We start from the raw sequence: 19,665 nt of genomic DNA on the forward strand, positions 1-19,665 counted from the left end.
ATCCCCGGTGTTTCAACTGGGTCAATTACACTCCCGGTGTTTCAACTGGGTCAATTACACTCCCGGTGTTTCAACTGGGTCATTGGAGTTGACCCAGGTGTGTGTGTGTGTGTGTGTGTGTGTGTGTGTGTGTGTGTGTGCGCGACAGAGATAAACACAAAGAGTGATTATAATGATCTCCCTATGGTATAATTGTTAATATATTTATGAGGCAGATTAATTAAATCAATCCTATCAAAGAGAATTAGGCCGGTTACCCCCCGGTGGTGTGTGTGTGTGTGTGTGTGTGTGTGTGTGTGTGTGTGTGTGTGTGTGTGTGTGAATTGGATATGTGTGATAATTGAGCAGCTTGTTTTCTGAAAGCAGGATTAAAACACTGTAAACAGCGGCCCTGTCCCTCAAGTCTGAGCCTATGGAAGAGGTATAAGATGTAGAACTTCATCTCTCTGTGTCTCTGTCACAAACACACACACACACACACACACACTTGCAGCCATGTCACCCGTGATACAAGTCAGTATTTGATATCCATTCATGTCTGAGGAGATGAGGAGATGATGTGGAAACAGGCCACTAGGGGCAACAGTGAGCACTGCTACCTTCAAGTAGGTTTCGGTTTCGCTGGGCATTATGGACGGGGATGGCGGATGGGCATAAGAATCTGCCTCTGGTACCAAAGGTTGCATGTTCAACTTAATCCTAACCTTAAAAATGTGGAGTTAATGCCTAAAGTTAACCTTAAACACTTTGACATTTTAGGTTTAGAGCAGCTTTGGCGTTTGTCAAATATGGATGTCACGCCTGCTCCCGCTCTTCCCCCTCGGCGCTCGAGGGCGCCAGGCTCCCCAGCATTGCGCACTCCTGCCTTCCCCCCCGTCACGCGCATCCGCGATTATTGGACGCACCTGGACTCAATCATCTCTGTCATTACCTCCCCTATATCTGTCTGGTTCCCCGCTCTGTTCCCTGCTTCTGCATTGATTGTCATATGTCCTTGTTTACCCGTGTGCTGATACTGTTCATGTCCTGTTACTTGTATGTTCCTCATTAAATGTTCAACTCCCCGTACCTGCCTCTCATCTCCGGCGCCGGTCCTTACAACGGATTAACATCTAATTCTGATTTGAGACAGAGCTTCTTGCGCGCACACACACACACACACACACACACACACACACACACACACACACACACACACACACACACACACACACACACACACACACACACACTAACAATGGCATGGTATTAGATGGGATGTAAACACTCAAAACGTACTGGCATATGGATATTATAGCACCTGGAGAGAGTTGAGCTGAACACAGATTACACATGGATGCTAATCAAACGTACTCACCGAGGCCCAAACAGGATACACATCAAACGTACTCACCGAGGCCCAAACAGGATACACATCAAACGTACTCACTGAGGCCCAAACAGGATACACATCAAACGTACTCACCGAGGCCCAAACAGGATACACATCAAACGTACTCACCGAGGCCCAAACAGGATACACATCAAACGTACTCACCGAGGCCCAAACAGGATACACGCAAGCCTGATTTTCCCAGGTTCCTGTTGAGAACACATCCAGACAATGTTATTGAGTGGAAGCACACACACACACACACACACACACACACACACACACACACACACACTAACAATGGCATGGTATTAGACGGGATGTAAACACTCAAAACGTACTGGCAGCTGTGTGCTCCGCAAGGAGCCGAACTGTGTAAAAAGGAACAAAGAAAATCTATTATAATGATAGAGCGGAGGGCCTTCTGCCTCTCATTGTCTTCCTCATAGTTGATCAGTGGACAGAATCATTGGAACACACCTCTGCCTCTGGTCCAATCATGAATCAGAATTGAGAGATTACTGGGAGAAAAGAGTTGATGTAGTCCATCTATCACACGCTACACTCTCACAATGGTATTTCCCTGGTCCTGGAGCATTGCAATGTTTCTAAAGGTTTTTAAAAGCCCCTTGAGGACTATAAGGGCTGATTTGACTCGTAACATAAAGGACAAAGTTGTATTACTTTTTATACCTCTGTGGGGTTTGAAATGAGAGATTTTGTACGAAACGTTTTTCTCTCTTTCTAGTTCAGTAAGGCATCAATCTCTTCTTCAGTTCTCTCATTCGTTCTCACAATCAGACTGTTGTGGACACGCACACACACAACACAGACGCAGACACACACACACACACACACACACACACACACACACACACACACACACACACACACACACACACACACAGAAATAGCAGACAATTATAACCTAGAACATTCTATTGATTTTGTCTGCCTCAGAAACGCAACGCAACACTATCTGCAGCATCTTTATTACTATATCACCACTGCAGATGTCACGTCCTGACCAGTAAAGGGGTTATTTGTTATTGCAGTTTGGTCAGGATGTGGCAGGGTGTAGTTTGTTTTATGTGGTTCGGGTTTGTTGGGCTATGTTCCTATGTAAGAGGGGTGTTTGTTTAGAGTGTTCCGGGGTTTTTGGTCTATGTTCTAGGTTAGTGTTTTTCTATGTTCAGTCTAGTTTTCTACTTCTATGTAATTGGAGGCAGCTGTTCCTCGTTGCCTCTGATTGAAGGTCCTATGTATAGGGGTGTTTGTGCTATGGGGGTTTGTGGGTAGTTGTTTCCTGTTTTGTGTCTGTGCACCTGACAGGACTGTTTAGTGTCATTCGTTGTTTTGTATACGTGATTTGTTTTTTTTTTTCCTTCTTTTGATTTAATAAAGAAGATGAGTATACATGTTCCCGCTGCAACTTGGTCCAATCCTTACGACGCCCGTTACAGCAGAGCAAGTTTATTACTATATCACCACTGCAGAGCTAGTTTATTACTATAACACCACTGTAGAGCTAGTTTATTACTATATCACCACTGCAGAGCTAGTTCATTACTATAACACCACTGCAGAGCTAGTTTATTACTATATCACCACTGCAGAGCTAGTTTATTACTATAACACCACTGCAGAGCTAGTTTATTACTATATCACCACTGCAGAGCTAGTTTATTACTATATCACCACTGCAGAGCTAGTTTATTACTATATCACCACTGCAGAGCTAGTTTATTACTATATCACCACTGCAGAGCTAGTTTATTACTATATCACCACTGCAGAGCTAGTTTATTACTATATCATCACTGCAGAGCTAGTTTATTACTATAACACCACTGCAGAGCTAGTTTATTACTATAACACCACTGCAGAGCTAGTTTATTACTATATCACCACTGCAGAGCTAGTTTATTACTATATCACCACTGCAGAGCTAGTTTATTAATATATCACCACTGCAGAGCTAGTTTATTACTATATCCCCACTGCTTAGCTAGTTTATTACTATATCCCCACTGCTTAGCTAGTTTATTACTATATCACCACTGCAGAGCTAGTTTTTTATTATATCACCACTGCTTAGCTAGTTTTTTATTATATCACCACTGCTTAGCTAGTTTATTACTATATTTCCACTGCAGAGCTAGTTTATTACTATATCCCCACTGCTTAGCTAGTTTATTACTATATCCCCACTGCTTAGCTAGTTTATTACTATATCTCCACTGCAGAGCTAGTTTATTACTATATCACCACTGCAGAGCTAGTTTATTACTATATCACCACTGCAGAGCTAGTTTTTTATTATATCACCACTGCAGAGCTAGTTTATTACTAGATCTCCACTGCAGAGCTAGTTTATTACTATATCACCACTGCAGAGCTAGTTTATTACTATAACACCACTGCAGAGCTAGTTTATTACTATAACACCACTGCAGAGCTAGTTTATTACTATATCACCACTGCAGAGCTAGTTTATTACTATATCACCACTGCAGAGCTAGTTTATTACTATATCACCACTGCAGAGCTAGTTTATTACTATATCACCACTGCAGAGCTAGTTTATTACTATATCACCACTGCAGAGCTAGTTTATTACTATAACACCACTGCAGAGCTAGTTTATTACTATAACACCACTGCAGAGCTAGTTTATTACTATATCACCACTGCAGAGCTAGTTTATTACTATATCACCACTGCAGAGCTAGTTTATTACTATATCACCACTGCAGAGCTAGTTTATTACTATATCCCCACTGCTTAGCTAGTTTATTACTATATCCCCACTGCTTAGCTAGTTTATTACTATATCACCACTGCAGAGCTAGTTTTTTATTATATCACCACTGCTTAGCTAGTTTATTACTATATTTCCACTGCAGAGCTAGTTTATTACTATATCCCCACTGCTTAGCTAGTTTATTACTATATCCCCACTGCTTAGCTAGTTTATTACTATATCTCCACTGCAGAGCTAGTTTATTACTATATCACCACTGCAGAGCTAGTTTTTTATTATATCACCACTGCAGAGCTAGTTTATTACTAGATCTCCACTGCAGAGCTAGTTTATTACTATATCACCACTGCAGAGCTAGTTTATTACTATATCACCACTGCAGAGCTAGTTTATTACTATAACACCACTGCAGAGCTAGTTTATTACTATTTCCCCTCTGCTTAGCTAGTTTATTACTATATCACCACTGCAGAGCTAGTTTATTACTATATCACCACTGCAGAGCTAGTTTATTACTATATCACCACTGCAGAGCTAGTTTATTACTATAACACCACTGCAGAGCTAGTTTATTACTATAACACCACTGCAGAGCTAGTTTATTACTATATCCCCACTGCATAGCTAGTTTATTACTATAACACCACTGCAGAGCTAGTTTATTACTATATCACCACTGCTTAGCTAGTTTATTACTATAACACCACTGCAGAGCTAGTTTATTACTATTTCCCCTCTGCTTAGCTAGTTTATTACTATATCACCACTGCAGAGCTAGTTTATTACTATAATCTCCTCTATCTCTCCTTTTTCTCTCTCTCTATCTCTCTTCCCATCCCTCTCTCTATCACCCCTTTTTCTCTCTCGCTCTCTCGCTGTCCCTCACAGTACACTTCTGATCCGTGGTTCTCTTCCAAACCCTAATTTATTCCAAGAGAATTTTCAATTTCCTCCTTGCTGATCCGTGCTAATAGCTTTAGCCTGCTATTAAACAGGGAAACAAATGAGAGTTAGGCGTTTGAGTTGCATTGCACTCTGGGAATTTCTCATTCCTCTTAAAGAAAAAGAAGAACAGGTGCGTGATAGCTTTCCTCTGGCGCCTGTCAATCTGTCATCACACGTTAGTTGGCTGCAGAGTATGCTCTGGTGACAGATGTGGTTCTGGATGCCGAGATTAGTTTCAGAGAGAATTCTGTAAAAGTTTTTTTTTTTTGATCACATGAAGAAATCGTATTGGTCTATATTCCTGTAATCTTATATAATTTCAATGCCCATTTAGCAGCTCTGTTGAAGATAAAAAAAATGTTTTAATTATAATTTGGTGAGAAAAAAAACAAGTGGAATTTCCAGCTGCCAGGATGTTACCAGCCTGTCACATGTGTGAAGAGCATACGAATGACGTTAACAGGAATGTAAATGTGTTCAACTGTTCATAGAGATATGGAAAAGCCCCAGACAGACAGAAATACAATCAGACATAGGCTACACTCCGGAATGAATCGGTGCATTCTGGAACTGCCTCACAGAGGGAGAGAGAGAAAGAGAGAGAAAGAGAGAAAGAGAGAGAGACAGAGAGCAAAAGAGACAGTTGAGAGAGCGATAGAGAGGAGAGAGAGCGCGGCGAGCATGGAGAAAGAGAGCAGAGAAACCAAGGACATTGATTTTCACACATGGATGCATGCACACACACACACACACATCATCAGCCAATGCACTGCAGTACAAGTCCTTACATAGTTGTTGTTGTTTTCTCTGTTTAAGAACAATCTGTAAGAAATATGCCGCTGCTCTCAGATATTTGTTCAGTGCTGTAAATGACTCCTTTAAAAATGCCAACACTGCTGTCCTAACGGCTAAGTAACCAACTAAAGGGCCATACAAGGCGAGACATGGCCATTTGAATCCAACCTCATGCTATTTAACCTCACCCCAGACAACATGTGCCAAATTCATTCCACAGAGGGCCAAGTGTCTGCGGGTTTTCGCTCCACCCTTGTACTTTATTGATGAATTAAGTTCACTAATTAGTAAAGAACTCCTCTCACCTGGTTGTCTAGGTCTTAATTGAATGGAGAAACCAAAAACTAGAGGACACTCTGCCAGACCAATACAACTAGGCCAGTACAACATAAGGCTGAATCACTCACAGCCACTGGAGGTGTGAAAGAGGTGTGAAGCCTTGGACATAAAAACGAATGAACATATTGTTCATCCTTCCTTTTCCCCAAAAAGTAAACCTCTTTGAAATCAGATGTTTATCTCAGTAAACTTGGCTGTTTTCATTGATCGCAGACAGAAGTTTTCTAAGTATTGATATGGGACACTACTCCTAAGTATTGATATGGGACACTACTCCTAAGTATTGATATGGGACACTACTCCTAAGTATTGATATGGGACACTACTCCGGATGCACCTCATAAATAAACAAAAACCCCCAAAACAACAACAACAACAAAAAATCCCCCTAAACTAAAGGGAGGGAAGGGAGGGTGGCTGCCGTCACTGACGGCACTTGTGCTACACCCCCCCTCCCCAACCCACCTATACAGGAGGTGGTTCTGGCTCCGGCCTACTGTCCTCCAGACTGTAGACAAAGTCTCTAGGTTCTGGACCGTAGGCAGACTCACTCAGTTCCGGGTCGTAGGCCGACTCACTCAGTTCCGGGTCGTAGGCCGACTCACTCAGTTCCGGGTCGTAGGCCGACTCACTTAGTTCACAACTGTAGGCAGACTCATTCAGTTCACAGTTAATTTCCATCTCACCCTGTTCCGGACCGCAGGCAGACTCCCTCGGTTCCGGGTCGCAGGCAGACTCCCTCGGTTCCGGACCGCAGGCAGACTCCCTCGGTTCCGGACCGCAGGCAGACTCCCTCGGTTCCGGACCGCAGGCAGACTCCCTCGGTTCCGGACTGCACACTGTTGCCGGATACTCTGGACTGCACACTGTTGCCGGATACTCTGGACTGCACACTGTTGCCGGATACTCTGGACTGCACACTGTTGCCGGATACTCTGGACTGCGCACTGTTGCCGGATACTCTGGACTGCGCACTGTTGCCGGATCCTCTGGACGGGGCACTGTTGTCGGATCCTCTGGACGGGGCACTGTCTCCGAACTCTCGAGGCTGGGCTGACGCACTGGAAGCCTGATGCGTGGGGCTGGTAGAGGAGGTAACAGGCTGGAGACACGCACCGTAGGGCTAGTGCGGGAAGCAGGAACCGGCCGAGAGGAACTACTATTACGCACTATAAGCCTGATGCGTGGTGCTGGTACTGGAAGTGCCAGTTTGGGACACGCACCTCAGGGCTAGTGCGGGGAGCGGGAACAGGATGTACTGGACTAGGCTGACACACTGGACGCTTGGTGCGTGGTGCTGGCTTAGGATGTGCCAGATTGGAGACACGCACCTCAGGGCTAGTGCGTGGAGCGGGAAACACTGGACTGTAGAGGCGTACTGGCGGTCTCGAGCGCAGAACTGGCATCGCCCTTACTGGCTGGATGCCCACTTCCCCCTGGCAAATGCGGAGCGCTGGTACTGCGCGTACTGGCCTGAAAATACCCGGCCTCGTCACAGCACCCATCACCCCGAAGCACGGGACCTGTCCAATCACTGGTTGTTTGGGAAAGGTACGGGGATTTGGCCTGGGGCTCAATCCTCGCCCAGTCAAACTACCCGTGTGCCCCCCCAATTTTTTTTTATTGGGGCTGCCTCTCAGGCTCCCTTAACTCCTCCATAGCCCTGGAAATTCTTATCCTCATCTCTGCCCATGTCTCCCGATATTCCACCTGTTGCCGCTCCTTCCTCCGCTGCTTGGTCCATGTTTGGTGGGAGATTCTGTCATATTTGTCGTAAGGAGAGGACCAAAACGCAGCAGGGACATGTATACTCATCTTCTTTATTGACGGGAAAAGGAAAAAAATAGACAAACACGTATACAAAAATAACAAAACGATTAACGACAAAATAACAGTCTTGAAGGCAACACAGCAATCCAAGAACAATCTCCCACAAACACTTAACCAAACACATATCCATATATAGGACTCTCAATCAGAGGCAACTAGAAAACACCTGCCTCCAATTGAGAGTCCAACCCCAATCAACTAGACATAGAAATACAGACTAGAAACCACATAGAAATACAAACATAGAACATAACCCCAAAACCCTGGAACTAACTAAACAAACACCCTACTAAATAAATCACCACCCCGAACCCCATAAACAAAATACCCTCTGCCACGTCCTGACCAAACTACAATAACAAATAACCCTTATACTGGTCAGGACGTGACATTGATATGGGACACTACTCCTAAGTATTGATATGGGACACTACTCCTACTAAGTATTGATATGGGACACTACTCCTACTAAGTATTGATATGGGACACTACTCCCTCAAAGTTCTAACTTCTCCTGACTACTATGAAAAACAAAAATATTTTCCAATTTGACGGCAGCAAGTCTGATAACTCAGATCTGCAGTCACAACTCTGGGCTGGGGAGTATTCCGTTGACTCCCTTGAAGGTCTGTCTGTCTGTCTGTCTGTCTGTCTGTCTGTCTGTCTGTCTGTCTGTCTGTCTGTCTGTCTGTCTGTCTGTCTGTCTGTCTGTCTGTCTGTCTGTCTGTCTGTCTGTCTGTCTGTCTGTCTGTCTGTCTGGGGGTGTTGACACCAATGATTCAAGAGATTAGGACTTTTCTCAAGTCTAGAAGTGGAGGAAGGGGGAGGCATGTGTGTGTGTGTGTGTGTGTGTCTATTTTGCAGAAGACATTTGGACCGTGCTAGGCCATTTCCATCTAACACATTCAGTACAGTCAACATGCAAAACGTACCATACATTAGACAGCTTTTGTTGCATGGGGGATGGCGAAACCAAGCCTTGAGGTAAAATGTCAAATGAGTCACTTAAAAGTAGCCCCTAGTACCAAACCGCCCTGTCATGTCTTATCAACATCCCCTGCTATAGCGCTACTCGCTAGCACTATTTTCATCATCTATTTAAATAGATGATCAAATTAACATTTAGTGACACATAAAATCACACCCTGAAAATACTGGAATAGTGAGAGATGTAACATAAGGCATTTTATAGCGCTCTCGCCAAACTCCGGGAAAATGAAGAGATTAGGGCCTGCCAGAGAAAAGCTCCAAAGTTGCAGAGAGAGGAAATCACCAGTTAAGCCTGCAGCCGTTAAGCCGGGATCACCTGAAATTCTCCTTGACTGACGCGCACTATTGGAGCGAGAAAAGAGGGTGTGGGAGAAGGAGAGAGAGAGGGGGCAGGAAAGATAAGTAGACGGAGAAAGGAATTGGTACTGAGTGAATTGGAGTGATAGGGAGAGAGAGAGAGAGAGAGAGAGAAAACATTTTTTGAGTGATAGGGGAACCAAGAGACAGACAAAAAAGAAAGAGATACAGACTCCAACATGTATACAGTGACATGGGAGAATTTGAAAGTCCCAAAGTCCAGGTGGATCAAACACAGTACACTGTTGAAGCATTCTGTTTAACAGTATATTGTTGAAATATTCTTTAAGACAGTATACTGCTGAAAGGGAAATACCTAGTCAGTTATACAACTGAATGCATCTTCCACATTTAACCCAACTGAATCAGAGAGGTGCGGGGGGCTGCCATAATAGACATCGACGTCTTCGGCGCCCAGGGAACAACGACAGATTTTTACATTGTCAGCTCAGGGATTCAAATCCAGCAACCTTTTGGTTACTGGCCCAACGCTCTAACCACTAGGCTACCTGCTGCCCCTGAAGTATTTTATATGTTAGTATACTGTTGAAGTGTTCTATATGACAGTATACTGCTGAAGTATTCTATATGACAGTATACTGCTGAAGTATTCTATATGACAGTATACTGCTGAAGTATTCTATATGACAGTATACTGTTGAAGTATTCTATATGACAGTATACTGTTGAAGTGTTCTATATGACAGTATACTGTTGAAGTGTTCTATATGACAGTATACTGCTGAAGTATTCTATATGACAGTATACTGTTGAAGTATTCTATAGGACAGTGTACTCCTGAAGCATTCTATATGACAGTATACTGCTGAAGTATTCTATATGACAGTATACTGTTGAAGTGTTCTATATGACAGTATACTGCTGAAGTATTCTATATGACAGTATACTATTGAAGTATTCTATATGACAGTATACTGTTGAAGTGTTCTATATGCTAGTATACTGCTGAAGTATTCTATATGACAGTATACCGTTGAAGTATTTTATATGTTAGTATACTGTTGAAGTATTCTATATCAACAGTATACTATTGAAGTATTCTATATGACAGTATACTGCTGAAGTATTTTATATCTTAATATACTGTTGAAGTATTCTATATGACAGTATACTGTTGAAGTATTTTATGTTAGTATACTGTTGAAGTATTCTATATGACAGTATACTGCTGAAGTATTCTATGTGACAGTATACTGCGGAAGTATTCTATGTGACAGTATACTGTTGAAGTAGTCTATATGACAGTATACTGCTGAAGTATTCTATGTGACAGTATACTGCTGAAGTATTCTATGTGACAGTATACTGCTGAAGTATTCTATCTGACAGTATACTGTTGAAGTATTCTATATGACAGTATACTGCTGAAGTATTCTATATGACAGTATACTGCTGAAGTATTCTATATGACAGTATACTGTTGAAGTATTCTATATGACAGTATACTGTTGAAGTGTTCTATATGACAGTATACTGCTGAAGTATTCTATATGACAGTATACTGTTGAAGTATTCTATAGGACAGTGTACTCCTGAAGTATTCTATGTGACAGTATACTATTGAAGTATTCTATGTGACAGTATACTGTTGAAGTGTTCTATATGACAGTATACTGCTGAAGTATTCTATATGACAGTATACTGTTGAAGTATTCTATAGGACAGTGTACTCCTGAAGTATTCTATATGACAGTATACTGCTGAAGTATTCTATATGACAGTATACTGTTGAAGTGTTCTATATGACAGTATACTGCTGAAGTATTCTATATGACAGTATACTATTGAAGTATTCTATATGACAGTATACTGTTGAAGTGTTCTATATGCTAGTATACTGCTGAAGTATTCTATATGACAGTATACCGTTGAAGTATTTTATATGTTAGTATACTGTTGAAGTATTCTATATCAACAGTATACTATTGAAGTATTCTATATGACAGTATACTGCTGAAGTATTTTATATCTTAATATACTGTTGAAGTATTCTATATGACAGTATACTGTTGAAGTATTTTATGTTAGTATACTGTTGAAGTATTCTATATGACAGTATACTGCTGAAGTATTCTATGTGACAGTATACTGCTGAAGTATTCTATGTGACAGTATACTGTTGAAGTAGTCTATATGACAGTATACTGCTGAAGTATTCTATGTGACAGTATACTGCTGAAGTATTCTATGTGACAGTATACCGTTGAAGTATTTTATATGTTAGTATACTGTTGAAGTATTCTATATCAACAGTATACTATTGAAGTATTCTATATGACAGTATACTGCTGAAGTATTTTATATCTTAATATACTGTTGAAGTATTCTATATGACAGTATACTGTTGAAGTATTTTATGTTAGTATACTGTTGAAGTATTCTATATGACAGTACACTGCTGAAGTATTCTATGTGACAGTATACTGCTGAAGTATTCTATGTGACAGTATACTGTTGAAGTAGTCTATATGACAGTATACTGCTGAAGTATTCTATGTGACAGTATACTGCTGAAGTATTCTATGTGACAGTATACTGCTGAAGTATTCTATCTGACAGTATACTGTTGAAGTATTCTATATGACAGTATACTGCTGAAGTATTCTATATGACAGTATACTGCTGAAGTATTCTATATGACAGTATACTGTTGAAGTATTCTATATGACAGTATACTGTTGAAGTGTTCTATATGACAGTATACTGCTGAAGTATTCTATATGACAGTATACTGTTGAAGTATTCTATAGGACAGTGTACTCCTGAAGTATTCTATGTGACAGTATACTATTGAAGTATTCTATATGACAGTATACTGTTGAAGTGTTCTATATGACAGTATACTGCTGAAGTATTCTATATGACAGTATACTGTTGAAGTGTTCGATATGACAGTATACTGCTGAAGTATTCTATATGACAGTATACTATTGAAGTATTCTATATGACAGTATACTGTTGAAGTGTTCTATATGCTAGTATACTGCTGAAGTATTCTATATGACAGTATACCGCTGAAGTATTTTATATGTTAGTATACTGTTGAAGTATTCTATATCAACAGTATACTATTGAAGTATTCTATATGGCAGTATACTGCTGAAGTATTTTATATCTTAATATACTGTTGAAGTATTCTATATGACAGTATACCGCTGAAGTATTTTATATGTTAGTATACTGTTGAAGTATTCTATATCAACAGTATACTATTGAAGTATTCTATATGACAGTATACTGCTGAAGTATTTTATATCTTAATATACTGTTGAAGTATTCTATATGACAGTATACTGTTGAAGTATTTTATGTTAGTATACTGTTGAAGTATTCTATATGACAGTATACTGCTGAAGTATTCCATATGACAGTATACTGTTGAAGTGTTCTATATGACAGTAAACTGCTGAAGTATTCTATATGACAGTATACTATTGAAGTATTCTATATGACAGTATACTGTTGAAGTGTTCTATATGCTAGTATACTGCTGAAGTATTCTATATGACAGTATACCGCTGAAGTATTTTATATGTTAGTATACTGTTGAAGTATTCTATATCAACAGTATACTATTGAAGTATTCTATATGACAGTATACTGCTGAAGTATTTTATATCTTAATATACTGTTGAAGTATTCTATATGACAGTATACTGTTGAAGTATTTTATGTTAGTATACTGTTGAAGTATTCTATGTGACAGTATACTGCTGAAGTATTCTATGTGACAGTATACTGCTGAAGTATTCTATGTGACAGTATACTGCTGAAGTATTCTATGTGACAGTATACTGCTGAAGTATTCTATGTGACAGTATACTGCTGAAGTATTCTATGTGACAGTATACTGTTGAAGTAGTCTATATGACAGTATACTGCTGAAGTATTCTATGTGACAGTAAACTGCTGAAGTATTCTGTGTGACAGTATACTGCTGAAGTATTCTATGTGACAGTATACTGCTGAAGTATTCTATGTGACAGTATACTGCTGAAGTATTCTATCTGACAGTATACTGTTGAAGTATTCTATATGACAGTATACTGCTGAAGTATTCTATATGACAGTATACTGCTGAAGTATTCTATGTGACAGTATACTGCTGAAGTATTCTATGTGACAGTATACTGCTGAAGTATTCTATGTGACAGTATACTGCTGAAGTATTCTATGTGACAGTATACTGTTGAAGTAGTCTATATGACAGTATACTGCTGAAGTATTCTATGTGACAGTAAACTGCTGAAGTATTCTGTGTGACAGTATACTGCTGAAGTATTCTATGTGACAGTATACTGCTGAAGTATTCTATGTGACAGTATACTGCTGAAGTATTCTATCTGACAGTATACTGTTGAAGTATTCTATATGACAGTATACTGCTGAAGTATTCTATATGACAGTATACTGTTGAAGTGTTCGATATGACAGTATACTGCTGAAGTATTCTATATGACAGTATACTATTGAAGTATTCTATATGACAGTATACAGTTGAAGTGTTCTATATGCTAGTATACTGCTGAAGTATTCTATATGACAGTATACCGCTGAAGTATTTTATATGTTAGTATACTGTTGAAGTATTCTATATCAACAGTATACTATTGAAGTATTCTATATGGCAGTATACTGCTGAAGTATTTTATATCTTAATATACTGTTGAAGTATTCTATATGACAGTATACTGTTGAAGTATTTTATGTTAGTATACTGTTGAAGTATTCTATATGACAGTATACTGCTGAAGAATTCTATGTGACAGTATACTGCTGAAGTATTCTATGTGACAGTATACTGTTGAAGTAGTCTATATGACAGTATACTGCTGAAGTATTCTATGTGACAGTATACTGCTGAAGTATTCTATGTGACAGTATACTGCTGAAGTATTCTATATGACAGTATACTGCTGAAGTATTCTATATGACAGTATACTGTTGAAGTATTCTATAGGACAGTGTACTCCTGAAGTATTCTATATGACAGTATACTGCTGAAGTATTCTATATGACAGTATACTGTTGAAGTGTTCGATATGACAGTATACTATTGAAGTATTAAATATGACAGTATACTGCTGAAGTATACTATGTGACAGTATACTGCTGAAGTATTCTATGTGACAGTATACACTGAAGTATTCTATCTGACAGTATACTGCTGAAGTATTCTATGTGATAGCATACTGCTGAAGTATATGACACGGAATGAGAAATGTGAAATGACAGCAGGTTCCCCACAGGGCTCAGTGTGTGCGTGTGTGTGTGTGTGTGTGTGTGTGTGTGTGTGTGTGTGTGTGTGTGTGTGTGTGGTGTTAAATCGACCATGAGTGATATGCATCACAGGAGGTTGGTGGCACCTTCATTGCGGAGAAGGGGTTCTGTGGTAATGACAGGAGCGGAATCTGTGGAATGATATCAAATACATCAACACATGGTTTCCAGGTGTTTAATGCCATTCCATTTGCTCTGTTCCAGCCATTATTATGAGCTGTCTCCCCTCAGCAGCCTCCACCAATGTGCATGTTGTATGGGCCCAATTAAACTTCAACGCTGGGCCCCTGAACCTTCCAGAACATCATCAAGGGTACTGAGAGGAGGAGGGAGATGGGTTACTCATCCCAACACAGTCTCTTATTATATAGGTCTGATGCAAGGCAACTTAAACACTATCTCCAATCTTCCTTGGTCACAGGGGCTTCGGTGTGGTGCAGCGGTCTAAGGCACTGCTTCTGAGCGCTAGAGACATCACTACAGACCCTGGTTTGATCCCGGGCTGTCTCACAACTGGCCGTGATTGGGAGTCCCATAGGGCGGTGCCAAATTGGCTCACCGTCGTTAGGGTTTGGCTGAGGTAGGCTGTCATTGTAAAATAAGATTTGTTTTTGACTTGCCTAGTTAAATAAAGGTAAACATTTTGTTTTTTAAATAATTACATACTCTTAGAAAAAAGGGTTCCAAAAGGGTTCTTTGGCTGACCCCATATGATAACCTTTTTAGGTTCCAGGTAGAAGCCTTTTCGGTATTTTTTGTCTAAGAGTGTAGGTGTCATTTAATAACATAGGGGGAGTGTTTATTACATATGTGTCTGTAGAAAACCTACATACTGTGTGTTCCTATTGTCACGGCTGTCGTAGGAAGGAGTGGACCAAAGTGCAGCGTGATTATCGTTCCACATATTTATTTGAACTGTGAAACTATGCAATACATACAAAATAAAACTGAATGAACAAAAACAACAAACCGTGATGAAGAGTTAACATACACATACTCAAAATCAATCTCCCATAAACCCAGGTGGGAAAAACACCTACTTAAGTATGATCTCCAATTAGAGACAACGATGACCAGCTGTATCTAATTGGAGATCATCCCAAACAAAGCCCAACATAGAAATACAAAACTAGAACATAACAACATAGAAAATCTAAACTAGAACCCCCCGTCACTCTACCATAGAAAATAACAGCTTTCTATGGTCAGGACGTTACACCTATAGTCTAATGCAGCCACTTACAGGTACTATGATGCATTATTTACTAACACTTTTGTGTTATAGAAAAGTTTTGTCTTATGTCTTGTTAATTAACCTTTATTTAACTAGGCAAGTCAGTTAAGAACAAATTCTTATTTACAATGACGGCCTACCAAAAAGGCAAAAGGCCTCCTGCGGGGAACGGGAGCTGGGATTAAAAATGAAAAAAGAAATAAAATATAAATATAGGACAAAACACACATCACTTGACCACACAGCATGGTAGCAACACAACATGGCAGCAGCACAAAACATTATTGGGCACAGACAACAGCACAAAGGGCAAGAAGGTAGAGATAACAATACATCATGCAGCCAGAACTGTCAGTAAGAGTGTCCATGATTGAGTCTTTGAATGAAGAGATGGAGATAAAACTGTCCAGTTTGAGTTTTTGTTGCAGCTCGTTCCAGTCGCTAGCTGCAGCGAACAGAAAAGACGAGCGACCCAGGGATGTGTGTGCTTTGGGGACCTTTAACAGAATGTGACTGGCAGAACGGGTGTTGTATGTGGAGGATGAGGGCTGCAGTAGATATCTCAGATGGGGGGAGTGAGACCTAAGAGGGTTTTATAAATAAGCATCAACCAGTGGGTCTTGCCACGGGTATACAGAGATGACCAGTTTACAGAGGAGTGTAGAGTGCAGTGATGTGTCCTATAAGGAGCACTGGTGGCAAATCTGATGGCCGAATGGTAAAGAACATCTAGCTGCTCGAGAGCGCCCTTACCTGCCAATCTATAAATGATGTCTCAATAATCTAGCATGGGTAGGATGGTCATCTGAATCAGGGTTAGTTTGGCAGTTGGGGTGAAAGAGGAGCGATTACGATAGAGGGAACCAAGTATAGATTTAACTGTAACCTGCAGCTTTGATATGTTCTGAGAGAAGAACAGTGTACCATCTAGCCATACTCCCAAGTACTTGTATGATGTGACTACCTTAAGCTCTAAACCCTCAGAGGTAGTAATCACACCTGTGGGGAGAGGGGCATTCTTCTTACCAAACCACATGACCTTTGTTTTGGAGGTGTTCAGAACAAGGTTAATTCAGGGTAGAGAAAGCTTGTTGGACACTAAGAAAGCTTTGTTGTAGAGCATTTAACACAAACTCCGGGGAGGGGCCAGCTCAGTATAAGAATGTATCACCTTCATATAAATGGATGGAGAGCTTCCTACTGCCTGAGCTATGATGTTGATGTAAATTGAGAAGAGTGTGGGGCCTAGGATTGAGCCTTGGGGTACTCCCTTGGTGACAGGCAGTGGCTGAGACAGCAGATGTTCTGACTTTTATACTGCACTCTTTGAGAGAGGTAGTTAGCCAACCAGGCCAAAGACCCCTCAGAGACACCAATACTCCTTTGCTGGCCCACAAGATTGGAATAGTCAACCGCATCAAAAGCATTGGCCAACTCAATAAAAATAGCAGCACAACATTTCTTAGAATCAAGGGCAATGGTGATATCATTGAGGACCTTTAATGTTGCAGTGACACATCCATAACCTGAGCAGAAACCAGATTGCATACCAGAGAGAAGACTATAGACATCAAGAAAGCCAGTCAGTTGATTATTGACACGTTTTCCCAACACTTTTGATAAAAGTGGCTGCCTTCCAAGCAATGGGAACCTCCCCAGAAAGGAGAGACATGTTAAAAAGGTTGGAGATAGGCTTGGTGATGATAGGGGCAGCAACCTTAAAGAAGGAAGGGTCTAAACCATGTGACCCAGATGTTTTTTTGGGGTCAAATTTCAGGAGCTGCTTTAGCACCTCAGACTCAGTGACTGCCTGCAGGGAGAAACTTTGTAGCGGGGCAGGGGACAGCATACACAGAGACTCAAACAGTAACGCACATGCCAAGGTTACTATAGTGAAATAAAACTGAAACTAAAACAAAAATGAATGATGAAAAACAATTTAGTAAACTGAAATAAAATAATTAACAAACCCGTTTGGAAAACTAAAACTATACAGAAAATATTATCTTTGACTCCAAAACTAACCAAAATAAAACTGAAACTAAAACAAAAATGAATGATGAAAAACAATTTAGTAAACTGAAATAAAATAATTAACAAACCCGTTTGAAAAACTAAAACTATACAGAAAATATTATCTTTGACTCCAAAACTAACCAAAACAAAAACCATCATGAATTATGTACATTTTTTTGTTGTTAATCTTTCTGACAATTTTGAGCAAAAATATAATGGGGTTTTCAAGCTGTTTTTTCTTCTAATGGGGTTTTCAAGCTTCGGAATCAGGTGGGTCAGAATCAGGTGGGTCGGAATCAGGTGGGTCAGAATCGGGTGGGTCACATTGAGATTAACTTTATTTGAAGACAGACTCCGCGAGATGACGTTGCCACGAGCAACACCACCGATATTGGTCGACTTCCCCTGCTAGGCGTTGCATGCATCACCCAATGATTGCGTACCACGTCATCGAATGTGCAGTCGGGCACCAGATTGCTAAAACGTTAGTCGTGTTCCTCCGCTCAGACGTTGCTAATGCATGCCAGATCTTACACCGCCTAGATATGTATTATACCACATCACATGGTATAGCAGTCTGGTGACCGACGGCACAGTCCATAACGTGGCATTGGTTGATGCATGCAATGTATTTTATTCATTTTTTATTTAACTAGGCAAGTCAGTTAAGAACAAATTATTATTTTACAATGACGTCCTACCAAGGTCAAACCCTCCCCTAAACCGGACGACGCTGGGCCAATTGTGCGCCGCCCTATGAGACTCCCGATCACGGCCGGTTGTGATACAGCCCAGGATCGAACCAGGGTGTCTGTAGTGACACCTCTAGCACTGAGATGCAGTGCCTTAGACCGCTGCACCACTCGGGAGAATGCGAACATGATGTGGTTATCCAATTAAATAATATAAAATCAAAAGAAATGTTTTTATAAAACTTTAACTAAATAAAAACGATTAAATCAGAAAACACAAAACTATAAAAACCTCGGCACACACACACGCATGCACACACACAAACACACACATACACACACGAACACACACACACATACACACACACGAACACACACACATACACATGCACACACATACGAACACACACACGAGGGGCACCCGGCATGTCACGTTAAACGGCCCACTCCGGGGGAAAACGCCAGTGGAATGTCTTCCCATTATCTTTATGTGGTAAAGACTGAACAGGTTAAATCATCCATTATCTTTATGTGGTAAAGACTGAACAGGTTAAATCATCTATTATCTGTATGTGGTAAAGACTGAACAGGTTAAATCATCTATTGTCTTTATGTGGTAAAGACTGAACAGGTTAAATCATCCATTATCTTCATGTGGTAAAGACTGAACAGGTTAAATCATCTATTAACTGTATGTGGTAAAGACTGAACAGGTTAAATCATCTATTGTCTTTATGTGGTAAAGACTGAACAGGTTAAATCATCCATTATCTTTATGTGGTAAAGACTGAACAGGTTAAATCATCCATTATCTTTATGTGGTAAAGACTGAACAGGTTAAATCATCTATTGTCTTTATGTGGGAAAGACTGAAGAGGTTAAATAATCTATTATCAGTATGTGGTAAAGACTGAAGAGAACAGGTTAAATCTCCATTATCTTTATGTGGTAATGACTGAAGAGAACAGGTTAAATCATCTCAACTACACCTGCCAAAGTCAGATGGGAGAAACTCCGATGGCTGGGAGAC

At 40.4% G+C, this 19,665-nt stretch overlaps 1 protein-coding gene across 1 annotated transcript in view; it reads right to left on the bottom strand.

The window, feature by feature from the left end:
• The window catches only part of kcnab1b (potassium voltage-gated channel subfamily A regulatory beta subunit 1b), an 82,138-nt gene that overhangs the window by 54,068 nt on the left and 8,405 nt on the right, over positions 1 to 19,665 (bottom strand). The window contains exon 2 of the mRNA XM_045694379.1: positions 1,538 to 1,581. Within this exon, the coding sequence (XP_045550335.1) occupies positions 1,538 to 1,581 (44 nt within the window). The remainder of the gene's footprint in view (positions 1 to 1,537; positions 1,582 to 19,665) is intronic.

This window comes from Salmo salar, chromosome ssa14 (assembly GCF_905237065.1).
Source record: "Salmo salar chromosome ssa14, Ssal_v3.1, whole genome shotgun sequence".
Classification (NCBI taxonomy): Eukaryota; Metazoa; Chordata; class Actinopteri; order Salmoniformes; family Salmonidae; genus Salmo; species Salmo salar.